General features: G+C 55.0%; 10 protein-coding genes across 10 annotated transcripts; 4 read left to right on the top strand and 6 right to left on the bottom strand.

Annotated features, from left to right (window-relative positions):
* Positions 1-37: 37 nt before the first annotated feature.
* WHR41_05277 (uncharacterized protein) lies at positions 38-1,572 on the top strand. The gene is made up of 2 exons (XM_069373882.1): positions 38-227; positions 283-1,572. Exons 1-2 carry the CDS (start codon positions 97-99, stop codon positions 1,523-1,525), a joined length of 1,374 nt encoding a protein of 457 aa, XP_069229528.1. The 5' UTR covers positions 38-96; the 3' UTR covers positions 1,526-1,572.
* Positions 1,573-2,227: 655 nt separating this feature from the next.
* On the top strand, positions 2,228-4,108 carry WHR41_05276 (uncharacterized protein). Its single transcript, XM_069373881.1, has 2 exons — positions 2,228-2,728; positions 2,786-4,108. The coding sequence occupies exons 1-2, from the start codon at positions 2,240-2,242 to the stop codon at positions 3,221-3,223; spliced, it is 927 nt and encodes a 308-aa protein (XP_069229527.1). The 5' UTR covers positions 2,228-2,239; the 3' UTR covers positions 3,224-4,108.
* A 1,445-nt stretch (positions 4,109-5,553) lies between these two features.
* Positions 5,554-8,927, top strand: WHR41_05275 (uncharacterized protein). Its single transcript, XM_069373880.1, has 2 exons — positions 5,554-5,868; positions 5,940-8,927. Exons 1-2 carry the CDS (start codon positions 5,780-5,782, stop codon positions 8,794-8,796), a joined length of 2,946 nt encoding a protein of 981 aa, XP_069229530.1. The 5' UTR covers positions 5,554-5,779; the 3' UTR covers positions 8,797-8,927.
* A 126-nt stretch (positions 8,928-9,053) lies between these two features.
* On the bottom strand, positions 9,054-10,886 carry WHR41_05274 (uncharacterized protein). The gene is made up of 2 exons (XM_069373879.1): positions 10,513-10,886; positions 9,054-10,462 (listed from the first exon to the last, which is right to left on the bottom strand). The coding sequence occupies exons 1-2, from the start codon at positions 10,817-10,819 to the stop codon at positions 9,477-9,479; spliced, it is 1,293 nt and encodes a 430-aa protein (XP_069229529.1). The 5' UTR covers positions 10,820-10,886; the 3' UTR covers positions 9,054-9,476.
* A 116-nt stretch (positions 10,887-11,002) lies between these two features.
* Positions 11,003-13,150, bottom strand: WHR41_05273 (uncharacterized protein). Its single transcript, XM_069373878.1, has 2 exons — positions 12,854-13,150; positions 11,003-12,583 (listed from the first exon to the last, which is right to left on the bottom strand). The coding sequence occupies exons 1-2, from the start codon at positions 13,029-13,031 to the stop codon at positions 11,376-11,378; spliced, it is 1,386 nt and encodes a 461-aa protein (XP_069229524.1). The 5' UTR covers positions 13,032-13,150; the 3' UTR covers positions 11,003-11,375.
* On the top strand, positions 13,104-14,096 carry WHR41_05272 (uncharacterized protein). Its single transcript, XM_069373877.1, has 2 exons — positions 13,104-13,425; positions 13,480-14,096. The coding sequence occupies exons 1-2, from the start codon at positions 13,400-13,402 to the stop codon at positions 13,745-13,747; spliced, it is 294 nt and encodes a 97-aa protein (XP_069229523.1). The 5' UTR covers positions 13,104-13,399; the 3' UTR covers positions 13,748-14,096.
* Positions 14,097-14,152: 56 nt separating this feature from the next.
* WHR41_05271 (uncharacterized protein) lies at positions 14,153-15,835 on the bottom strand (the record flags this gene model as incomplete). The annotated part of the gene is made up of 1 exon (XM_069373876.1): positions 14,153-15,835. The coding sequence occupies one exon, from the start codon at positions 15,833-15,835 to the stop codon at positions 14,153-14,155; it is 1,683 nt and encodes a 560-aa protein (XP_069229526.1).
* Positions 15,836-16,230: 395 nt separating this feature from the next.
* WHR41_05270 (uncharacterized protein) lies at positions 16,231-18,721 on the bottom strand. Its single transcript, XM_069373875.1, has 4 exons — positions 17,876-18,721; positions 17,722-17,758; positions 17,470-17,668; positions 16,231-17,404 (listed from the first exon to the last, which is right to left on the bottom strand). Exons 1-4 carry the CDS (start codon positions 18,496-18,498, stop codon positions 16,293-16,295), a joined length of 1,971 nt encoding a protein of 656 aa, XP_069229525.1. The 5' UTR covers positions 18,499-18,721; the 3' UTR covers positions 16,231-16,292.
* Positions 18,722-19,084: 363 nt separating this feature from the next.
* On the bottom strand, positions 19,085-20,818 carry WHR41_05269 (uncharacterized protein). Its single transcript, XM_069373874.1, has 2 exons — positions 20,464-20,818; positions 19,085-20,402 (listed from the first exon to the last, which is right to left on the bottom strand). Exons 1-2 carry the CDS (start codon positions 20,555-20,557, stop codon positions 19,309-19,311), a joined length of 1,188 nt encoding a protein of 395 aa, XP_069229634.1. The 5' UTR covers positions 20,558-20,818; the 3' UTR covers positions 19,085-19,308.
* A 1,492-nt stretch (positions 20,819-22,310) lies between these two features.
* Positions 22,311-24,413, bottom strand: WHR41_05268 (uncharacterized protein). The gene is made up of 2 exons (XM_069373873.1): positions 24,321-24,413; positions 22,311-23,845 (listed from the first exon to the last, which is right to left on the bottom strand). Exons 1-2 carry the CDS (start codon positions 24,331-24,333, stop codon positions 22,554-22,556), a joined length of 1,305 nt encoding a protein of 434 aa, XP_069229635.1. The 5' UTR covers positions 24,334-24,413; the 3' UTR covers positions 22,311-22,553.
* Positions 24,414-24,416: the final 3 nt, after the last annotated feature.

The raw sequence follows: 24,416 nt of genomic DNA, 5'->3' as shown, positions 1-24,416 counted from the left end.
CGGCTACTGGCGGGCCTTCACGAGCGACAACATAACACGCGCCTGGCACCCATTGCACCTGGGAATGTGATACCCGCAACTCGCTGGACAGCCAGAATGGCGTCCAAACAGCTCATAACACCATTGCGCCGGGCACTGGCCTCAAAGGTCCGCACGAACAGCGGCGTCTGCTCTCAATGCCAGAGGCGATGGCAGTCGAAGGTCTCGCAGAGGCCGGGGTCTGATCGGTAAGTGATTTAGCGAGCGAAAGCACTCTAGTGAGTGTAGCTAACATGTCTTCAGCGTTCACTTCCCTGGCGCCGTCAACAGCAAGTTCACAACAAACCTCTCCTTCGCACGCGCAACCGAGGAAGATGCTATGCCCACTTACCGCGTCCTCGACCAAGACGGTCAAGTCGTCGACAAGGCCGCACACAGCCCGGACATATCAGATGAAGAGGCTGTCAGACTATACAAAGACATGGTGACCGTGTCAGTCATGGACGTGATCATGTTCGACGCGCAAAGGCAGGGTCGCGTCAGCTTCTACATGGTCAGCGCAGGAGAGGAGGGCATAGCAGTGGGCTCTGCGTCGGCGCTGAGTCCAGACGACCCAATATTCGCACAGTACCGTGAGACAGGCATCTTCCAGCACCGCGGATTCACCATGGACGATTTCATGGCGCAGCTCTTTGCGACCAAGAATGACCCAGGCAAGGGAAGGAACATGCCGGTGCACTACGGCTCGACGAAGTACAGGGTACACACCATCTCGTCGCCGCTCGCGACGCAGATCCCCCAAGCGAGCGGCGCGGCGTACGCGGTTAAGACGCAAGACCGCCTCAATCCGACTGCGGAGCCAAGAGTCGTAGCTTGTTACTTTGGCGAAGGAGCTGCTAGCGAGGGCGACTTCCACGCGGGATTGAACATCGCAGCGACGAGGTCCTGCCCAATCTTGTTCATCTGCAGAAACAACGGCTATGCAATAAGCACTCCCACGTTAGAGCAGTACCGCGGCGATGGTATTGCAAGCCGTGGAGTGGGCTATGGCATCGACACCATCCGCGTGGACGGCAACGACATCCTCGCCGTCCGCGAGGCTACCAAGCGGGCAAGAGAGCTCGCGCTTTCAGATGGCGGGAAGCCCGTGTTGATAGAGGCGATGTCCTACCGCGTCTCGCACCACAGTACATCAGACGACAGCTTTGCGTACCGCGCGAAAGTCGAAGTCGAGGACTGGAAACGCCGCGATAACCCTATCACCCGCCTACGCAAATGGATGGAAGGCAAGGGGATCTGGGATGAAGAGAAGGAGAAGGAGCTGCGCAGCAGTGCACGCAAGAGTGTACTGGATGCGTACCGTAAAGCGGAGAAGGAGAAGCGGCCGCCTCTGAGCGCCATGATGGAGGATGTGTATGAAGAGCTGACGGAGGAGCAGCGAGAGCAGACCGAGAAGCTCACCAGGATCATCGAAAAGTACCCGAACGAGTACGATGTCACTGAATTCGAGGGTGGTCTTGACAGCCTCAAGTCCTTGAAGCGGTGAGGCTTATCAGTAGATGATAGAAAATGAATGATGAATTCCCATGAGCATCCTGAGCATCCTTACCCTCGGGATCGTGGAGAACGTGGTGTCCAGCATGTGCCGCGGTCGAGATCTTTCCCTGATGCCCCGCGTCTGCAGTCAGATCAGCGATCTGCTTAAATTCCTCCGCGCCCGATCACACCAAAGAAGTCAAATTTCCCACAGCGATTCCCGCAAACCTCAACCAGCTTCTGGCCTAACTATCAATGGTAAAGTATACATTCGCATGGTCACTCCGCTGATCTAAGCGCCCTCGTCCGCATCAGGCGTAGGGCTGGATTGTGACTCGGCGTCTATGATGCGCTGATTAGCTTACGCGAATCGCACCGCTCGGCCTCGCCGGCGTGGTTGGATTCCGTGAGCAAGGCACAAGTTGCGCGGCATATCGTCTCGCCTTGATGCCTGCTGTCTCCGCGATCACTAATGTCCCCCGGGCCCAGCCGCGATCGGGATACGAATGCGATGGCGCCATGCGGGCCGCCCAGTCTATGATAGCGCTGGCCTGATAACTGCATGGATATCGCGACGCGTCGCTTGCGGTGAATGGCCGAACTCCTTCTAGAAGTTTATTGTCGTTGTCGTCATTCCTAGATACTTGTCGCTCTATGATACCCTGTTTTCAGCACTATCACTACCTAGTATCCTACGACTTACAGTACAACTCGGAATAGAAAGATGACAAGCTGCATGTCCGCAAAACGCCTCAGCCGCGAGGCTCTGGAGGAAATGCCTGAAGAAATCCCCGTCATGTCCACCCTCACATCACCACGACCGACGAAGAGACGACGGACCGCGAGCTTGGACGCTGACCTCTTGACGCCACCCCATGAGGATGAGGACCCGCCTTGTGCGGAGAGCCCTACTAAGACAGACCAAATCGACATTCTTAGTTATGCCGCCAACGTCCTCGCTACGGAGGCTGCGGCTCTGGCCTCAGTGACCAAACTCTACCAGACAGACGCCACCGCCAAAGAAAGCTTCACCGCGGCCATCGACACCATCACTCAGAGCCAGGAGGACCGCGGCAAGCTCATCATCACCGGCGTGGGCAAATCCGCGTACATCTGCCAGAAACTCGTGGCGACATGCAAATCTCTAGGCGTCGCAGCGAGCTTCATGCACGCATGTGAAGCGGCTCACGGAGACCTGGGAGACATTCGACAGGTGAGTCATCCAATCACTGCCAATTCTGCAGAGCCATCAGGGCTAACACCATCGCAGAACGACATCATCCTCTTCATCTCCTTCAGCGGCAAAACGCCCGAGCTCCTCAACCTGCTCCCCCACATCCCCGCCACAACACCCATAATCGCCATGTCCTCACACCTCTCACCTTCAAAGTGCCCCCTCCTGGTCGACCGGTCACCCTCAACGGGCATCCTGCTCCCCGCCCCCATCCCCGCGAGCGAGGAGGCCAGCTTCGGTGTCAGCGCACCGACGATATCGACAACAGTCGCGCTGGCTGTGTCCGATATGCTGGCGCTGACAGTGGCCGAGCAGATGCACCGGAGCGGCAAGCGGGAGGTTTTCAAGCGAAATCACCCCGGCGGCGCGATTGGGATGAGTCACAGGGAGCTTGAGGTGGTGAAGAAAGCGGACGTCAACGTTGAGGCGATTGAGTTGCCGAGCCCGAGCATTTCTGCTAATGACGAGCGATGAGGTTGACGAATGCGGGTCTCTATGGGACTGCAGGGAATTCATTTTCTTCTCTCTTAATGACGAGTACCTAGCTAGAGGGTATAATTTGGTTCTGTGATTTTCACACGGATATGACGCCGACGAGGAGCAAGAGATTTTCAGCTATTTCAGAATTGCGGATTTCCGAGAGCAACAAGCGAAGCGGTAACGACTCACAAGCCTAGCGCGATCCTCCTCCAGCAACTGTCAAGATCTTCGCACAGAGTCGCGAAATTGGCGTCTTCTAGCTTCGACACCATGAATTCGTCGAGCACAGTCTGTCTGTCTTCTCGACTTTGCGATGCATATTCTGCTAGCGAAGCTTTGTCCGACCAGTCATTGGGTTTCTCATTGACCGAGGGAGCTTTCACAGACGGTGGCTTTTCGCAGTTCGTAGCCGGTTTCCGAAGTGCAGACGATGTATTCGGCGGAGTATCAAGCTCAAATTGCGCGTCAGCGGTACTGTCCACTCGAGAGACAAGTTTGGCATTGGGAGAGCGCTCGCCGAGTGGGTTTCTGCTGCGTATGAGTTCACCCAGATCGCTAGGGCTGCGAGAAGTGTCCGTCGATGCAAGTCTTTGGAGAGGACGTGGTGTCTCCTGAGAGGGCGCGCTTGCTAACGCCGATGTGTAAGGTCGGACGTCAGCGGAGAATACTTTCTTCGCAGGCCTTTCGTCACCGGGCGCGACTGCTCTCTTGATTGACGCAGCTGTAGCTGGTCTTAACGCGGTATTGGGCTTTGCGGCGGGTAATATTGAGGAAATAGTGGTTGGATCAGAGCTTTCCCTGTCTTTCGCGTGCCCACGGACGCTATTGGAGGTAGTGCTTGGTCGTGAGCTTGTACTTTGGTGACTGCCTGGTCGCTTGAACGGCAGCTCCCGCCGAGGTGGCATTTCGTGTTCAAGCGTGTCAGGCATCCTCATTGACGCATTGGCGGATGAGCTGCGAAAGCTTTGATAATTATCAGAGGAGGACATGCCATCGCTGGAAGTCTCTTGCCTTGAGGTCGTGAAGTTGAAATTTGCAGGCAAAGAAGGATCGGTAGCCATCGGTTCATGCCTCAGCCGTTGTCCGTACGAAGGGAGCACAGATGTACTTGAATCCACGAGTTGTGTTTTGACCATATTGACAGCATGCCCATGTCCCGGATCTGCTGTTGTCTGTAATATACGTGAATGAGGAATCGCTGGCGCACTCAGACCTCCTACCGACATGGCCTGTTCTACATTGCAAGTGGGTTTGTGAGGTTCAGTGAAGCTGTTTGATTCCGCAAAAGGCATTCGCGTGATAAGTCGAGCATCCACGTCCCCTGCATTGGCAATGGGTCTGAAATGCTGAGATGACAAGCCGCCGGCTTCCAATGGTTGCAGCTGAAAGGGTGTCGAAACGGAAGGATTCGTCGGGGCAGCCAGAGCTCCGCTGGAGGGAGCAGATGTTTGCATAGTCAAAGGCCTCATGTCAGAGGCCGCGGTATCTGGTCTTGCGCTGCCTGGGCGGCTCTTTAGGGTCCGCTGCATTTGAAATTCCATGCCTCTTCTTTGCAAGACCTCAACAATGCGGGCACAATCTTGGGCCGACTGTAGGCGGAATTGCACACGACGAGCCTTGCATGTAAATGTCAGTGGAGGCCCCATCATCGAAGGGGCTCATCAGAAAGAACCTGGCCAGTCGAAATGCGGTATCTTAGCGCTAGAAAAACGTCTTTACAAATGCCGAAAACGGGGAGCTGTTCCATCTGCATGCTACTGGGATTTTGCGAATCACGCCGCACTTGCAGTGATGTGTCCACGAGTTCGCTGATGTGTATAGTCTCCTAAAGAAGAAAGTCAGACTTGAGATACAGTGATGAAACACCAAGTCAGCTCGTACAAGTACTGAGTTGCCTTGTACTACTCGTAGGTACAGTTGCCCATCTCGAATGTGAGTATCTTCACCTTTCAGTATTACGAACACATCTGATGCGACAATGTGGGTCCAGGGGATGACGTTGTCAGGTCTCACACCGGTTGCATACGAGTACTTGTTCGCAGCGACACATATGTCAGCTGCCATTGTGGATGCTTGGTTCTGTTACGGTCATGAATTTCTTCTGGACCGCTTGTCTATGTTCCGGGCCAGATGTTGAATCCAGCCTGTATGATGCTTTAACAGGATAAAGTTCTAAATGTCCGGCGTCGCTAATGTCGATGTTGACGGGGCATGGGAGTACGAAGTGAAGTCAGAGGCGTGTCGCGTCAAATGCATGCAGGCATGGCCACCTCCCCACATGCTAGCCAAGCTTCTGCGGCTCTGCGGGCCGATCCCGGAGAGCCGCGCAAGGGCGAGGTGAGTTTGCGACAGCCCGACGCGACCGCGCGAGGAAAGCGAATGCACCACTTTCGACATTCCACACGTCGCGTTCGCCCCAGAAAGAGTATCTGCAGCCTGAGAAAGCGCGCAGTTCATGCGCTAATATTATCGCTCGCCCGCCGCATCACAACAAAGTCGGAACTTGCAGGACCCAAACAGCTGCAGTCTGCGAGGCAGGCTTGAGCCACGATGGCTCCCAAACGCGGGCAGTCCATTGAGCGGACCGATGAATACGAGGATTTCATGAAAAAGCTGCAAGAATACCACGACAATCGCGGGTAGGTTACGCTGTATTTCATCGGAAACGTCTCGGCAGCAGCATGCAGTTCGCGCTGACAACACGCTACAGCACTCGGCTGGAGACTGAACCTAAAGTCGGCATTCGACACGTCGATCTCTCGAAATTATACGAACGCGTTGTCGGCGAAGGCGGTTATGACTTAGTATCGGACACAAAAGCAAAGCCGTTGATGTGGAGGAAGTTCGCCGAAGAGTTCATCGGAAAGAACCAATACACGGCCGCCCAAGCGTTCCAGATGAAGCAGATCTACTATAAGAACTTGGTCGCATACGAAATCACGAACCACTGGCAAAAGGAGCCTCCGCCCAAGGAGATTCTGGAAGAGGTCACCGCGAAAGGAGGCAACGTCATGGGCAGGACTCTGGACAACTTCTCAAAGCCACCGACGAGAGAGGAGAAGCTAGCGGAGGCCGCAGAAGCGAGCGATGCGAGCCCTGGACAAAGCACGCCCAAGGAAGAGAAAGTAGACATGTCGGAAGATCCTGGCAGCGCAGCAGGGCGATCGAGCCGAGGTCTGCGACACCAGCCTCCGCAGCGAGTACTTTTCCAACCCGATCTCACCGCAGGTCGGCAAACGCGAGGCCAATCGAGCGCTGCTCATGCGTCGCCCACTCCAGGCGCAAACACCAACGGCATCATGAACGCAGGATCTTTGACAAACGGTGCTACATCGACTCTGGCCTCATACGAGCCATCGCAATCCTACCCTCTCACCCTCAAACCTGTGGTTACTCCGTCTAACAATCCCGATCATTATCGCAATGAAAGAAAGCGCAAAGCTGAGGCAAACGCTGGACCACTAGCCCGGAAGTATCGTAACATTATGCTCCCTGGAACTGGATTCATTGGTCCAAACATCTATGTTCGCGCTCAGATGGCCTTGCAGTCAGGCATTCCAGAAGAGGAGGCATATGCGCTGCACCATCTGGTCAAGATCAGCCATGAACGAGGAGACAAGTACAAGTTCATTCAGTTCCCCGGCCTTGCGGATGCGCTGTTGAAGAAGGTGCTTCATGTTAGCAGTCTGTTCTACGACATCAGCTGGGATATCAACTTTGACGACGACACCTTTCCCATGGATGATGAGTCGCTTAATGGTGTCTCTGGTACATCCAATATCGTTGCAAAGTTAAAGGCGCGCTCTTGCCACCTTACTGACGACAGCATCGAGGATGCACACTTCCTCAGTGAGCTGAACCGCGTTCTGGAGGCTGCTCTCGCGATCAGGAATATGTGCATGCTGGACGATAATGCGAAATATGTTGCTGCGATGCCAATCGTGCAGGACATGATCACTGTGATACTCAATTTGCCCGACCATCCCTCCACGGTGGAGCTCCGACACTACGCCCTCGAAATTTCCGAGCAGGTCTTGCGATACTGCGATGTCAATGTCCAGAACGATTTGTACCAGAGCCTTGTGGTGCAGTTGAAGAGTCGAGACCGCGGTACACTAATCACAGCTCTACGGACTGTTGCCCGCCTAGGAATGGCGCTCCCACCGCCGAAGAGACTTGAAGACATTCCACCTGCGACTCTTCGGGATATCCAAACATGGCTTCTGGTCGAAGACGAGGAGTTGCGCGGCGCTTGTTTGGATTTCCTCATGCAATACACGTCCTTCGCTGACAACGTCGACAACCTTTTGCAACACGTCGATGCTGAGAACCTGGCGCGTCACCTCACCCGCCTTCTTCTTTTCGATGCACGAGAGCAAAAGCAAGAAACGAAGTCGGAATCGAAAGAGGCAGAGTCAACAATTCCTCCAGTCCCGCGTCTTTCAAAGAGTGTCGTGGAACCTCTCCTCCAATTGGATGAACCCGAACGCTCGTCAGAGTGGCTACGGATGTGTTTCATGGCTGATGTCAAGTCTGAAATGACGCAGATCAGTCTTTGGCAAGCCTACCAAGGTACCTTCGCACCTTTGTGCACTGCGTCAAATCCCCACTTGATCGCTGGCGAATTCATTAAGAATGTTTCTGCTGTCTTCACCGGTGCGACTGCGCAGGTCGCCCATGGAAACAAGTATGTCATTCGAGGCATACGGGCACGCAAGACCCCCGTGGAGACGGGTATGAATCCTGGCAGCAAGGCCGCAGATAAGGGCAAGGAGCTGCTGCGTTGTTGCTGGAAAGTCCAAATCTCCATCGACGCGCAACGCGACCCTAGCACAGGCGCCGTCATCCCTGCAACCACCAGAGAGACCGCGTGCGGTGAGTGGTTCCGCTCCTCAGAAGACATGCTGAAGCACATCTGCGCCAACCATCTTCGCCTCCCTCCAAAGAAGAAAGCTTCGCCTGCACCAGACTCGGATCAGATGGACATCGACTCACATCCTCTCACAAACGGTTTGACAAATGGCACTGCCGGCGGCGCCGCAGGCTCCGACGGGTTTGATTTTGCGGCTGGAGACAAGGAAGCTCAGCAATGTCGGTGGGCAGACTGCAAGCGCTCTGCCGACGAATACCATGATGACGGCCACGGCTCCAGCGTTGCAATGCTGGCCCGCCACATCCAGACTCATCTTCCTTCACACACCCTCAACAAGCACAACACAAAACCCTCAGAACAAGACAGCAAGTCGTCCAGCGTACAGAGGAAGACAGTCTTCACTCTGCAGGACGAGACTGGAGACGCTGCCGGAATCCCTCTTGGCGCCGCGCTCGTTCTGCGGAACATCGCGCGCTTCATGCCTAAGTCCTTGTCTAACTCCACAGACAGTGTCCGAGCAGTCATGGGTGGAGAGACGCAGAAGAGTGCGGACGCGCTGGAAGATGCTGGCATGATCGGCATGTTCTTCAACGAGGAAGTGAGGCGCGGCCTGTTTGATGCGTTGAGCCACAACAAGACTCTCAAAGACTACGTCGGTGTCATTCTGAGGAATGTGCGTAGGAGTGGTGGCTGACTGGAAGAGGCACAGTGGAAAGAAACATTGTACGATTACAGTGGATTAATTTGAGACCAGACAACGTCTCTGAGAGTCGCTTTTGCTGATACCATTATGCAATTATTCATATTCAAGATTTTCAAGGACCAGCACTTGGCGCTCATCTCGTTCCCCTTACGCGAGGTCGATTCGTCTATTTTAACTCATGTATACTATACAGAAGTGAAGTGTCTTGGGCCGACTTTTGTGGCCATGGGAGGATCATGCTGTCTATTCTCTTGAGACTGCTGTCTTCACTCATCCCAGCTTCCCACGTCTTCCATGTGCGATGTCGCTGTGAGGCGACAAGCGCATTCCAGAACATGTGAGCAGGCGTATGGGGGCAAATGCCTCCAAGATACGCGGATGAGAGTTGTTTGAGGCGATAGAGCTGCGGTCATCCGATCGGTTGCATGCAAAGCCATCGAAGAGCAGGCCCTCATTGGGCATTCTGGCTTGCCGTCCATGAAGACCTGGCTCCACGGGCAGGAGGCAGGAGGCAGGCTGGATTGATCTCACGCATGGTGAGAACGTAATTCCAGCGATGTGTGTGGGGTTCCCGTCTAACCTAACGCACCATCCCATGGGCTGTTGCTTGTAAAGTCCAGCGCACCGCTCCTTGGTCAGAAGCTGCGAGCTTGATTCTGGCTGATCCCAACTCAGTCTCTTGTCAAAGTTTCTTCAGCACCTCCTCTATAGCGCTTGGATGCACGCTTTGGCTGCTTGTGTTTTCGCTTTCGCTCTGTACGAGCTGAGCACAAAGTTGATTCGTCGTGATTTTTCGGAATGAGGGAGCCTTGATCAGACCCCAATTGACGTGAAATCAAGGTCGGATCGCTGGCGGAATTCTGTACGATGTGGCTTTGGTCAGATGGAGGATTCTGCATCACTATGTCGGCAGATGGATGGCTAGGGCGCGTAGAGACATCGGGCGGATTCGTGACAGCTACAGCCCCGACTTCTGTGCTGCGCCCTGAAGCGACGTCAAGAGCTTGCTCTGTCCGACAATTCTCTGCAGCGATCACAGCCCGTTCAGATTTCATCTTCTCAGCCATCTTTTTACCCTCCCTTTCCGCTTGTTCCGCAATCAAAGCCCGAGTCACGCACCCAGGGTCATGGTGATCCTTCACGGCAAGGGCAACGAGAGCCTGGAGCGTGTACGCCGCGTCGTTGCCAGCGTTGTGATGATTTGAAGCATCCATCGATAGAACACTGAGCAGCCTGCTGAGCCCTGGAGTATGGGATTTCTTAAGGCTTGCCACGCGCTGGGTGTCCAAGTTGTCAACAACATTTTCCGGAGAAAATCCCAGGCGTTTCATGTAGGCGTGTTCATTGGCGAGACCGTGGCCCACAAGCACGATTTTCCTCTTAGTATTCTCAATCACGATCCCCAGATCACAGACCTCGTGAATGCGAGCAGGGTCATTGAATACTCGAGACATGATTTTGGCAGTATCTTTCAGCTTGACGAATTTACTTTCGCCAAAGTCGAAGCTCTCTGGACGCCCTCGGACGAACTTTCGGTTGACCAATTTTTTGTACTCGATCGGACGGAGATGGAGATGCTTCATTAGCTTGAACCATTGTTTCCCGTCTTCGCCAGGATCGACGCCTGTTAAGTCGCAAGAGTCGAGAACCGCAAGACCTGAGACATCAGCCTTCTTTTTCTCTCCCCATCGAGATGATTCAACTAACCGACTTCAGTGATCTTTCTGTGGTCAAACTCGAATGCTTCAAAGTCTATCGAGATGAAAACAACTCCTTTGTTAGACGTCCTGGCCGGCCTCAAGCCCAGCAGCTCTTGGACGTGCTTGACTTTAGGCTGCGTTTCGTGACTCATGCTCATGGTTTCTTCTGCAGCATTGGAATTGGGCTCAACAGGATGGAGCGATGTTACCACTGTGTCGCCACTATGTGTCCCGAAAGCCCGCTGTACGAATGCGGACTGCCACTTATGTCGTGGGACGAAAGCCGAGAGGTGACGGGAGGCTGATACCCACATCTGCCATAGTAATCATGTATTTGCGAAAGGCGAGAGGTGTCAAATATGGCGTGCGAATGCTCTTGTAAGGTACTTATTAAAGAAGGACGGCGAGGCTTCTGTGACGTTAAGCCGTGAGAGGCGAGAGGAGAATCGCCGCGCTAAACTCAAAAGGGCGACAGACAAGCTGCCATCATATTAGGTTTCAAAACGAACAAAACAGAAGACAGGAAGAGTAATTCAGAGAGTCCGAGACCTCTCACAGTCTAGGGTACGGTGTTCCATCGGAACAAGCACGTTAATTTTCTCTAAAACCATTCGTCAAGATACAATGGGGACGTGCGATTGTTGAGCCGTGTGCAGTGCTGCACGTGCTGACCGCGCATGATAAAGTGAATGTCACAAGAACATGCATCGATCTCAATACTGACAGGTATGAGAAGTAGGCCCAAGATCTGCAACCTGCAAGCAGCCCGCGGCACAGCCTCGTATTCCAAAAGCCCATTCGTCAAACGCCGTGCTAACAAGGTAGAGGTATATATATTCATACGTTCGATCAAGTCGTAAACGTCTCGGCCTACACAGTCTCGACGTAGTTTGAGGGGAAGATTCCTTCCCGGTTGCCGATCCTGCCCGTCCACCAGTCCGCTTCGCTCTCTGTGCGCTTGATGATTGTGATGATTTCGCCCTTCTTGAACCCAAGATCGCCCGGCTGGTCTGCGTCGAAAGTGAATTTCGCGATAGCTTGACCGGGGCCTGCGCTGGGCTTCGAGCCGAACGTGGGCTTTGGCGCACTCGGTCTGCTGGGGGCCGGGCCTTTGCTGTCGGAGTACACATAGTCGCTTTGGTCACCGAAGGTTGAGGAGCGCCCTCTGCCAGACTCCAGGCGGTCGAATGTCTCGCTCGGATTTGCGCGCGAAAAGCGGTTGCTTGCGCGGTCATATGGATCGTCTGCCCATGTTGAGGCCCGTTGTGGAGGGTTCACGTAATCAGAATCGTTGCCACGAGCACCTGTCGGCATGCCTGCCATTCCTGTGCGATCCGTCCGTACGCCTTCGCCATATGCGCTGCCAGTGCGACCCTGCCATACCACATCGTCCTGGCTGTCATTGTAGACCGGCACATCGTTGTACATGGCGCTGTCCATACCAGAGGCCATAGCACCGCGACCTGCGAAAATGCGAGAGTTGAGGACGCGCATAAGAGGCTCGGCCTGAGGTGGAACCGGAACGGCACCTTCCAAACATGCGCGGGCAGTGACCCGACGGTTGTACATCTTCTCGTTTGCATCTCTTCGCTCAATCAAAACACTGCCCTCAAGCGACACACCAGCGAACAGACCCTTGGTCTTGGAGTATGCGAAAATGCCAGAGACTGATTTAAGTGAGGCGGCACCTGCGGCCTCGGCGTTGCGGCCGACCGGACCGGCGGCAATCGACACGTTACCACCCAGAGTAAGCGATCCCACTTGAGCGAATGTCTTAACGGCGTTTGCATCGTTCAGGATGAAGACGAAGTCCGTAAGCTCGAAGCCGATTTGTCCACCGAATCCACCACCGACTGTGCCGATTGCGGTGGGAGCCGACCATGTGCCATCGGCCAATCGCGCGACGACAACACCGCTACCAAATCGACCACTTCCAAGGAAACCAGCTTTAAAAACGGTGAGAATCGCCAGACCTTTAGCGTTGGCGAGGACCTGTGGCGGAATGACCTTGTCGGGACCGAAGGCTTGTTTGGGGTCGACAAAGGAAGCGAGGATGCGGCCGCATTTCTTGCATTCGCCTAGATATCGTTGTTAGCTCTGTGTCATTATGTGGTCCGCTCCAATCCGCCTCGACAATATGGATGTCACTATCGCCCGAACAGCGAACCTCCAAGGCGGGGTGTCTCAGGTGAGCTTGCGATATGTTTCGACGCAAGCTCCCAAACACCTCTACCTCTTCTGTCTACAGTATCCATCTCTTGTGAAATACCACGCGCCGCGTATCCCGGTCATGGCCGCCTCTTACGCCAAGCGCATCGCTCGGTCCGAGGAAACAGGTGGAGACTCACTTCGCATCGACGCCGGCAGCGGGTTGTTGATGAAGGGCGGCATTTTGAATGTTTTCCCGTTGCGTATCCAAGGTAGTGTCCGACGAAGAGAGGGCGAGAACGAGCGCAAGGCGGCAGCTGTCTGCCAAGGTAGGAGTGGGCTGGCGTGGTCAGTCTGGCAAGCAGCGGAAGTTAACATGCGCGGCGGTGCAACGCTGGGAGAATGCTGCGGCCGACAGCTGCGTCATACGAGTCAGCGTCAGTTGCCAGCAGACGCCGAACATCGCGATGCCTGCCGGCACGTGAGGGCACGGCCTCGGAGATACGGGGAGATGCAGTTGTTCGACATCTGCGCAACATTGCTACAAGTACATATTGAAGCAAGTCGCAAACCATTGTCTCCGTCACGAAACCGCTAGCCTCCACTCTGGAACAAAGCCACAACCCCAGACCCCTCCTCGAGCCCAGGCCCAGCCGCGGCGAAAGGTCAGCCTTGTGAGCCTATACCGCCAACCTAATCCACCACTTCACCGTACCACACAAACTCCTCACAACACCACCGCAACCATGTCGGAAGCCTACGAGCGTGAAAGGTACTTTCTCCGACCCCTGATTACATATTTCAACGACTAATCCTCCTTCCTCAGACAAAACAACGACTCCCTCGCCGCCCTCCAAGCGAAAGTCTCGCAGCTGCGCTCCGTGACCGTCGACATCTACGACAATGCGCGCGACCAGCACGTCATCGACAACACCTCCGAGTCCTTCTCGAACATGGCGACGAGCATCAAAGGCAGCGCGCGGCGGCTGGGCGTCATGGCTAGCCAGGGCAACAAGGTGGCCGTCTTCAAATTGGCCGGCATCATAATCGCGACTGTCGTGCTGCTGTGGTGGATACTGAGCTGGTTTTGGTGAGATATACAAGGAGGCAGAGATTCTCTGGCAAGAGGTGTCCATGTTTACATTCGGTTTGAGCAAGGCGCTTTGGGGTTTTCTTTTGCTATTGGGTTTGAATAGGGGCGTGGACACAGCAGGGCGTTCAGTGTGGGATCACTATATCTCGGAGCATGTCTAATGCTCTCCGGAGTATTCCTCACATGCGAGGACGCTGTAAAGAAGGCCAGACGTCTGTACAGCAGGCTTCAAGGTGTAATTCTACCTTTGGGTGAGGACGTAAGCAGCAATATCCGCCTATCGTCCAGGAATCGCGGGTCACCAGAAAACGAAACTGCAGGTATTAAAAAATCAAATGATATGCATACTACTCCGTTCATGCTCATACGCTAATTGCAGCAACCGCCCCTTTCATGTCAAATGCGATTAACCCCATACATTTCCAAAAAGATCGTCCTGTCCACCAAAATTTTGCTTAGGGGCTGGAGCTGGGGCAGCCGCTGTTCGTGGCGGGCTTGCGTGGCTCCAGCCGCCGAACTCGTCTTGGGGCGTGGCAGCAGCGGGTGCTGCGTGGGTTCTGACTGGGCTCGCGTGGCTCCACCCCCCAAAGTCGTCATCATCCTGTACAGGCTGCGGCGCCTGTGTGGGCTGAGACACAGGCGCTTTTGCAGGAGCAGGAGCAGGAGCAGGGTCCGGCTGGGCCCATGCGTTGTCAGAGCCCCAGGGGTTGCTGTTGGCTCCGGAGATTGACAAAGATTCCATGCCGAATGTGCTGGGCTTGGGAGCCGCAGCTGGTGCAGCGGCAGGCATAGCCTGTTGTCGCGGCGGCGAGAAGTCCTTCGGCGGTGGTGCCGGCTTAGGGTCGAAGAAGCTTCCGCCGCTAAGCGAGCTCTTTTGCGTTGTGTGGCCTGTGGGTGACGCAAGGCTAGAGAAGGAGGATGCTGTGGGAAGAGGAGGCGACTGCATTCCACCAAAGAAGTCTGCGTTCGATTGAGGCTTCGGGGCTGCTGCTTGGGGCTTAGGTGCAGCAGAGACAGGTGGAGGAGATTGCATACCGCCGAATAGGTTGCTGTTTGATTGCTGTTGCACCGGAGACGTGATAGGTGGAGATTGCATGCCACCAAACAAGTCCATATTCGATGACTGCGGCTTTGAGGGAGCAGCGTTGGGGGAAGTCATGCCGGCGAAGGGGTCCATCTTGGCGGCAAGCTGTGTCTGAGGAGGGGGCGACTGCATGCCACCGAAAAAGTCCATGTTTGACGACGGCTGCTGTCTATGTTGAGGTTGCTGTGCCGGAGCGGCAGGCTTCGGAGCTGATGCGTACAACGACAGAATCGAGTTCTTGAGGTCGGCCCGGCCAGTGGCCGCAGGAGTGGTAGCCCCCGATGTTGCCGACGAGGGCCTCGGCGGTGCAGACTGTGACGGGCCAAAGAAATCCATCCCCAGTAAACTCTCGCCAGGCCTGGTCTGTTTTGGCGGCGCCGCGGGAGCTTTAGAAGGGGCTGCCCTAACGGCTGGCTCAGTTGTGCTAGGCCTCACCGGTGCGGCCTCCTCCAAGTCTCCGAACAAGTCCACTTGAGGCTTCCTCGGTGGCTGCGGCAGAGGTGCCGCGCTCGCAGATACATTTCTCAAGCTCCCTGATCTTCCCATTGTCGCCTTCTCCCGCACCACGTTCAACGGCACGTCATCGTCCGCTGTGCCGTCGTCCAATGTGTTAGGGTCCGGCATCGGTCCGTCCATCACCCATCTTCTACTGTCATATTTCGTCCTAATGAAGTTCTCGATCTTCGCCTCATTCGGCACGTGGCCAGGTGCCAACTTGTTCTCCCAGTATTTGTTCGCTCTGCCATTTCCCCAACGTAGCATCGAAGCCAGCTGTTCATCCGTCCAGCTGTCGAGGTCGACCGATTTGACTCGGGAGATGTGCACGCCCATGGAGCGGTGGATACCGGAGCATCGAATGCAGATGAAGACGCCAATGTTCCAGGACGCCCATCTCGGGTGCTTGTTGCGCTTACAGTCAGCGCATGTCTTGTTGGATTCGAGTTTGACCAGCTGTTTCAGTGTGGCCTGGTTTTGAGCGGAACGGTCGGCAGGACGTCTCGACATGTTGTGTGAGGGTGTGTCGCGACGATTGATGGTTGACCCGAGCGATGTCGGGCTTCCAGGAGATATTATGAAAGCGCGGTCAATAGAGGGACGGAGTTGGTCGCTCTTGGCTTCGGCCTTCGATCTTGCCCCACCATGCGGGAGCGCCGGCACGAGCCGGTTGCGGCCTAAAGTTTGTCTGTGCGTTACTTCCTATACATCGGTTCACGGACCTTGAATAGACCTTTAGTTTCATTGCGATGCAGTCCTCATTTTCTATAGTTGGCTTCAGACTTTGGCTTACTCCGCAGCATGCATTTTGCTGAGAGCACCATGTCAGATAGTTTGAGCACGCCTCGCAAATGAGGGCAAACGACAATGGGGCTGAACTTAGGAAACACACCTTTGATGAAGCATTTCGAATATCAAACGGGACACGACTTCAGATTCAATATCTTCTCAGGGCATACACGTCCAATCAGAAGCCCAGACCCGTGGATCTGCGCACCACCCTAACAACCGACTCTCCAATTGGATCACCTCTCTCCCTACTCACCCGCCATTTACCAATACCTGCACTCTTCGGCGCTTTACGCACACCTCTTCCACCGCCGCCAATGATGAGATTACCCGGCCGATAGTTCGAGTCAGCCTTCATATGCTGGATGACGGAGCTGTGAACCTGAGCATCATCGGGCATATCTCTTGTCTCGCCTCGTGGCAGAGGCCAGCTGATCGGCTTCCACGTTCCATCGGGTTGCAAATCCATGCGTCTGAACGGCAAGTGTTCCATGACCAGCCAGGCCATCACGGCCGTCCACGGCAGACCGCCGCTGAACGTCAGCGAGTCGTGCAGGCGGGTTTGTGTCGCGAGGTACTCGATGTCCGACATCGAAAAGGTGCCGTCCGAGTCGTCGACCTTGCCATCCAAGCGGTAAGTCTCGTCCATGGCGATGCCCATTTCGCCGGCATGGTATTGCGCCCTCGCCATCTTGGCTTCGTCGAGTGGCATACCAGCACGCTGGGCCTCGCGCAACATCCAGATTAGAGGTAGGTCGCTTGCGGGCCGGATCTCGTCGTCGAGCAGCCACCAGCCACCGCCAATATCTGCGTGCTCGCCTGCAAACCAGACCTCGGAGATGTCCTGGCCGCTCTCCTGCTTGTGACTTTGACTTTGGTCGTAGCCATCTGTTTGGCGCGGCGATATAGGGTAATCGACGGAGTTCCTCATGCCATCCGGGCTTCCTGGTCTCGCGTGCCTATGGTGCTGAGTCTTCTGCGGACGGAAGCGGGCCTGCGACGAATCGTTACGCTGCGCTTCCGGACGCTGTGGGTTCTGCTTCTCGTTCTCGCCTTCGACTTTGTTCTTCAGCGCGTCGAGATGGAGCCACTGCATGTAGTCGTCGAAATGACGGTGCTTGGCTTGCTTCGGAGGCGCCTGAGAGACCAGATCTTGCCGGAACTTCGCCCTGCGCTCGTCGATGGCAACGGCGTGGCGGATGACGTCTGCTGACATCTTGGCCGTGTAGGGGAAGCGGCTCTTGCGTTTCATCCAGACGGATTCGAATTGCGGTACGGAGTTGACGCAGTCTGCGAACGGATTTCGCATGTCAGTAAACTCACGTCAGTCCATACGACTCGCCACCTTAACTTACCGAACAGGCCAACGAATCTAATGTTACTGATGGGCCTCGAGAATGTCTCACGGAACTGCTCCATGTACTTGAACTGTTCGTGTTTCTTTTTCTTTTCTTCATCGGTCCCTTCGGTGAGCATCTGCCAACGCGAGAAAGTCTTCCACGCAAAGCGCAGCATCTCCTCGTTGCCTGTGCTCAGTAGGCCGATATAGTCGAGCTTTTCAGCGTTAGTATTTCATATCAGCTCCAGGCGACAGTCCATGGGCTTACCATTTGAGCAAGAAAGCGAGCTGTGTATGCACCGCGACTGAATCCTATGGTGTTGTCAGCAATTTGTCGTTGCAACGACCGTCGAGTTCCGACTGTTTCATACTATCAAGAGATCAGCTTCTACCATTGCCACTCAACGATCCTCAAAACATACCCAAAGAAATAGATATCATCGCCAGCACTATAATACCTCATCAAAAACTTATACCCCGCCATAACATGCTCGCCAAAGCTCGTCCCGACCGCCTGATCCTTGGCCTTCTTGTACCAAGACTTGATCCGGCCGACGCGCGACTTGCGCGACAGCGAGCTCGACTCGACGTACGTGCCGATGCCCGGCTGGTAGTAGCGGAAGACGTGCGGGTCCTCCTTGTCCAGCATGCTGTAGATCTTCAGGATGTTGCTGTCGCCCGCCGAGCCCTGGAACTTGTTGCCCGTGCCGTCGAAGCAGAGGATGAGGGACTTCTTCGTCGGGAAGATCTCGCATTCTTCCGGGCGCCGGGCGGTCGTGGAGGTGTTGTTGCTTGCCTTGCGGTTTGCGTCCTGTCTGGAGGCCTGCTGGGCGCGGTGGCGGCTGTTTTCCTGCGGCCTGTAGACGCGCGGGCGCGAGTAGGAGCGTCTGGTGGAGCTGGGTTGCTCGTGGCGGTCGACGGAGAGGCTGTCGAGGTCGCGGAGGAGGCCTCGCGGCCAGCGTTGTTCGGCGTCCATGGTGGAGGCCAAGAGATTCCGGATGTGTCCTGTGTTCAAATCTGCATATGTGTAACAGTCCTCTCGCATTTACTGATGGCGCGCAATCCGATTAGAAATTAAGAATTGCGACGGTCGTTTGGTTGTTGAGTAGCACGGTCATGGTCAGCTAGATGTTCCTTGGAGGGTCGATTTGGTCGTGCGCTGCAATATGTAACCGCAGCTCACGAACTGCGGAAGAAAAGTCGCACGGCACGGTGGAAGGCTAGGCATCGGTGCTATTATCTCAAGGCTGAAGCTGAACACAGCTTGATGGTTGGTGGCGGGAGCTGGCTGGGAACGACGTTCAAAGTGTCTCGGCTGGAACTCTGTCCAGCCCAAAAGCGGACCGTGGGAACGGGCAAGTCGTCAGCAAGGCGCATTGGTCAGGTCTCACCTGACTGACGTGTCCAACCGGAATCGATGGTTCGCGATGCTTTCACCTCTCCATGGATATATTCGCTGCACAGGTGATCGTATTCTTGACGTAGCTCTGAATCGAGACGGTCCACGAAGACATGGTACCTGACCCTACTTTCGTCTACTCCTAAGACCAGGACGAACATGCAGACATAGCGCCGGCGAGATCGCTGCAGCTACTTTCTTTCACGTCAAAATGACATTCGAGAAAATCAGATGACACGAAGATGAATACTAGATTGTTCCCTTATTCAACGCAAAGCCCATCGTATTGAGCACCGATCCCATGTGGTATAGCAAGCAAAGTCCCAAACCCCAGCGCCAGTAGTGCCGCGAAGCGATCAATCAACCAGATCACAACCCAAGCATAGCATTGTCCCATCCGAACTCCTTGACCCCCATGAAGAAGCAAAAGCGTTACACATGCAATCAATAACTCGTTCAAGCAGCGACAGCCGCCTTGTCGGTAGAGTCGGCCACTTCGGTTTCCGCAACAGCTTCTGTCGAGCTGACATCGTTCGACACGGCATCGTCTTCCCAGACGCTGACCTCGTCCTCAACAGGGAGAACGGACGAGATGGCAAGCTTCGATGCCTTCTTGCTTTCTTTCCTCGCACTCGAGAAAGTGAACGCGGGAGGCGCAACTGCAGGCGTGCTCTTGGCGTCGGACGTCGACTTCTCAGGCGTAGCATCGACGACGACGTGTGAATCCTTGGCAAGACCCTCCGGAACGAAGTCGTCCGTCTCCAGGTCTGAAAGGGGAGAACGCTCGCCATCGTCCATCTCAGTAGTCTTGCGGCGGATGAGCTCGGTCTTCTTGACACGCTTGGGAGAAGGCAGTGGGGCCTCGGTAGCAGTAGCGGTTGGACGAGAAGCAGAAGGGGCGTCGTAGCCCTCGGGTGCCTCGTTCTCCTTGCCTCTGTAATCCTTGCGGGCCTTGGCGGCCTCATCGTCGGAGCTCAGGTCCAGAATCTGCGTGCTGTGCTCCATGAGGTTGGCAGCTTCCTCCTCAGGTGAGTCTTCGTAGATCTCAAAGCTCCAGCTCGCCGGCATGCTCTCCTGGATGGTCGAGCCGGCGGACTTGCTCTTTGTGGGAGTACTGGTGGTGGAGATGCTTCCGCTAATAGCCGCGTCCAGGCTGAAGGGGAGCGATGATGATCCACGAGAGAGGAAAGGTGGATCGATGCGAGTAAAGGGCGCCGAGACACGACGGTTCTTCGAAATGCCTCCAGTCTTCCTGGGAGGAGAGCGTCCGGCCGGGGCTGTGAGAGGTGCTCGCGGAGACGAGATGTTGGACCGAGCTGGTGTGCGGGCGGGTGGCGGCATCGACTTCACCGGGGTCATGGAGAAGGTGAAAGGCTTATCACACGCCTCGCTCTTGCTCTTCTTGGAAGGTGAGAACATCGAAGGGTCGGCATTCTCTGAGTCCACATCGTCGAATGACGGAGTGAAAGAGCGTTTGCCGGTCTTTTTGGCGGGTGACGCAGATGGCATCAATGGCTTGCCGCTCAAAGGAGAGCTCTTTGCCAGGAAACCTAAGATTCTCAGTACATGATCCGACTGCCTGATTGGGCCTGTTTTCAGAATCAGACATACCATTCTGGCGGTTCTTGGCCGACGAGAGCTGCTGCACGCGGGAGCTGCTGAGCTCGCCGAATGGCATCCTAGCCATGGGAGCAGTGGTAGCCATTGCGGATGCTAGCTTCTCGACGCGTCTTTTACGCTCACGAGTGGTGTCCAGACACCCGATATGTAGCGAAAGTGACTCGTGTTGTGGCTGTCAACAAAGCGGTGAACGTGGGCAACAACAACGGGCGGTGCGTTCGGACAGGACCAGGGACGTATTGGAAGAGCGTGAGAAAAAGTGAGAGTATGCGCTGGAGAGCAGAGCGAGAGGAAGAACAGAAGGCTAGGATGTGCTATGATGGGCTATGCTGAGCCAGAATGGGCGGGCGAGACACCCCTCTCTATGGCTGGCGCGCGCGTTGGTGGAGGCTGCAAGTCGCGCTTCTCGTCGCGTCGCACGGCCCCACGCTTCGACACGAACTCCAGCCGCTTGCCCCGTTCGAGCCCCCACCAGCCATTGCCATGCAGCAAGCCGTTGCTCATGACGCCGGCGGTGCCGTTGGAGGGGTTGCGATATGCTGGCGTGCGCGTGAAAAGCGCGAGACTGCCGCGAAAGGACTGGCCACGACACGCTGCTTTGAGTGGACCAGACGCCGCTGTGCCGCTGCCAATCCGTCGCCACCTGCGGCATCTTGGTAATTGTGCATATAGCCGTGCTCACGATACGGAGCTATGTATGGATATCGTCGATTACGGCCATCCGGTAGAGGCTTCGCCGGGTCTTATGTTCCTTCTTCAACCCTTCTACAGTGCTCGCATAGCTGGCTCGGACTTTCACTCGCAGGAGGCTCAAGGCCCTGACCGTGCGCAGCTATTGCTCTCGGTTTCATAGAGCTCTGCGCACGACCAGACAACGGCTCGCTGAATCCCTGACGCACTCTAGCCATTCACAGCCTCGTTTCCTGAACAGCTATGGACGATCAGCAATAAGGAAGATCTCCCGCCTACTAAGAGCGAGCTCGTGCACGTACCATTTGGATCTGGATTAATCAGATCTTACAACTCCGTCCGTTGAAGGATTGTCCAAGAACAACATTCATGAGCTCCATCGTAGCACACCCTTCGCAAAGCCGCATTCTGTCTTGCAGGATTAGCCCGGATCTTGGACCGACAAAGGCCAAAAGCTGACCTCGCCCAAAAAGCAAAAACATACAACAGGCGGGATTCCCAGATGGTCACCCACTCTAGTACTAGTCGCCCGGTTTAGTGCTTGTGTATGGCAGAGCGGACGGGATGCCCAATTTTCACTGACCTATGGTCGTATGTATCAACTCAGCAAATGAAAACATATATATAACCATTCTGCAGTAAAACGTAGAACTGTGTCCTGCGGGCCAGTGTTGTGACGAGACTTTGCTGCAGAGTATGCGTAGCATTGGTTGGCCAGTTCGCCTGACTGTGGATGCCGATGGTCGTAGTAACAATAATTTTGGTTCTATGTCCCTTTACGAAGCCGACACCGAGCCGTGGAGAGCTGTGTGTGGACTTGCAGACCTTTACCTTGAATGTGGATGGGATGTCAATGTTGTCACACAAACAGACTTCCGCTCTAGCGAATTCATTAACAATCGGGAAATGTACACGCAGGAAGTCGTCGAGCCTCTTGAGAAGGAGGCTTACCCGGCGAGAGAGGACGCTCGGAAGCTTGTTAATCGTAGGCTCTCTATTTCCCAGTCGAGATAAGTTTCAATGCCGACAATGATGTTGCCATCCACGAGTTTGTCGCCCTCCAGCAGTCAGCCGAATCTGTGCACGAATATCGTAGGCAAGAACCTGTTCTTGACACGCCAAAAATTTACGGGACATGATGACTGCGATCTCAGAAACAATCTGATCATTTTACGTAGCTCCGACGAAGAGCCTACCTGAAACTAGCAAGTGTGTGAACCAAAAGAGAAGACCAAAAGTGAGGACCAATCGGTCGTCGTAGCAGCTTCAATTAAGGCCAGCGGCTGGCGAACCTGCGACCAATGCATCTCCATTACTCCAAGCGCCTCGCTCCCAAAAAAGCAGAACCTGCCGCCAATGCCTTTCCGTTTTCAACGGCCTCTTTATGGCGCTCAGGTCTCCTCGACCTCTCTCCTCTGGACGCCGGGTGGCATTTTCTCGACCAGGAGCCTGCTCGGGCGCCAAACCTGAATCAGGTTGTCCTCAGCAGCGCTGACCATGACCCAAGGATCGTTCTTGTTCCACGAGAAGTCGCTGACACGGTTGGTGTGGCCACCGTGCATGAACAACATCTCCGGCGGGCCATCTTCGGCGTCCTCTGGCGACTGCTCATTGCCGGTCTGGCTGATGTCCCAGAAGATGGTACGACGGTCGTCGGAGGAAGAACCAAGGATGGAACTCTGGCCTGGGCACCAGTCGACTTTGGTGATCTGGTCTTGATGGCCTTCCATAGAGTGGATGCAGCCCTTATCCGGGAAACGGAGGTCAAACAAGCCGATGGTCTTGTCGGCGGAGCCAGTGGCCAGTAGCTTGTCCATGACCGGGTTGAATGCAAGAGTGTTGATGGCGTCTGAGTGTGCGTTCTTAAAGATGATGGCGGGCTTTGTATCACTCTTCCGGCGCAAATCCATGATCTGGATGGTGAGATCGTCCGACACAGATCCAAAAAGGTTCTTGCCGTGGGTGGGGTGGTACTGGACATCATTGACGGTGGCGCTATGGTGAGTGAATTGACGGGCAGGGTTGAGGGTCTTGGTCTCAAGCGAGAAGTCGCCAGGCATATCCCAGACGTTGACCACTTTGTCTTCACCGCCAGAGAGAAGCTGGCCCTCGGTGTAAGGGTTCCATTCCAGGGCAAAGCCCTCGCCAGTATGCCCAACGAGCGTCGCTTGAGGCTTTGCGATGTCGTCACCAGGCACAGAGGAGTGCTTGGTGCGATCCCAGACATAGACGTTCTTGTCTGGAGAGAAGGTCGCGATGATGTTAGGGTTTTGCGGCTGGTAACGGGCTTTGTTGACCTCGCCTGGGTGAACGATCTTCTGCACGATGGAGAATTTCATCTGCTCTTTGGCGGAACCGAAGCCTCCGAGCTCTTCAGTTGTCGGGTTGTAATCCGCAAGGGTCGCAGCTGGCGGCTTAGGCAGGTTGATGTGCGCGATCTGGAGGTAGTCCGTCTTCTGGCCCGAAGTGTGGGTGCCGAGGAGCATGCGATGGGTGCGGAAGGTAGTTCCCGGAACTTCTTTAACATCGGGGAGCCATTGGGTGGTGAGGGTGGGCCACTCAAGAGCGCGGCTGTACATGATGTCGTAAAGGAAGACACTGTTCTTCTTCCAAATCTTGTACTCCTCGTTGATGATTTTGTTGTTCATGATCTCCTCATCCTCGGCGGAGAGGCCCATGTTTGCTGTGAGACATAGTCAGCGTCTGTTAGATTGTAGCAAGATCAGCAATAGTGAGAAACATGGAAGATGTTCGGCTGATGAAGCAGGCGACAAGGAGATGCTCCCGACGGCGTCGTTCAAGGCGTCTGCGGAGTCATATCTTTTGTCGTCGTCATTCGCATAACCTTCATGCTTTTCGATTTGCTCGCTCTTGTCGTCCTCCTCTTGCACGTCCGCCTCTTTGCTATGCTCTTCCTCTTCTTCTTCCTCTTCCATCTCTTCCTCTCCAGGTTGCGCAACAATCCCTGAGAAGCGTGAGGGCTGCTTTCGCTGCCTGGTAGTTGGAAGTGCGATAGAAGAGTCGAAGATTGTTTTCTCCATTTCCACGTGGGCCAGGTTTTTCATCTCTCTCTCCAATGAGGAAGGCATGTTGAAACAAAGATGGCGCTGCTACTGCTACTGCTCAATGGTGATGCTGGGTGGGGATGTTCGACGTACCGGGATCGGTCATGGTAAAACCTGGTGTTTGGAAGCTGTTGTGAGTGTAGAAAAGTTGGAAGCCAGAGGGCGGGGTGGTGGGAATATTATACACGG

The sequence above is a fragment of the Cladosporium halotolerans genome, assembly GCF_011745625.1.
Source record: "Cladosporium halotolerans strain TM138-S3 chromosome Unknown Sca14, whole genome shotgun sequence".
Taxonomy (NCBI): Eukaryota; Fungi; Ascomycota; class Dothideomycetes; order Cladosporiales; family Cladosporiaceae; genus Cladosporium; species Cladosporium halotolerans.
Note: the sequence above shows the minus strand (reverse complement) of the source record. Positions and strands in the feature narration are given on the sequence as shown.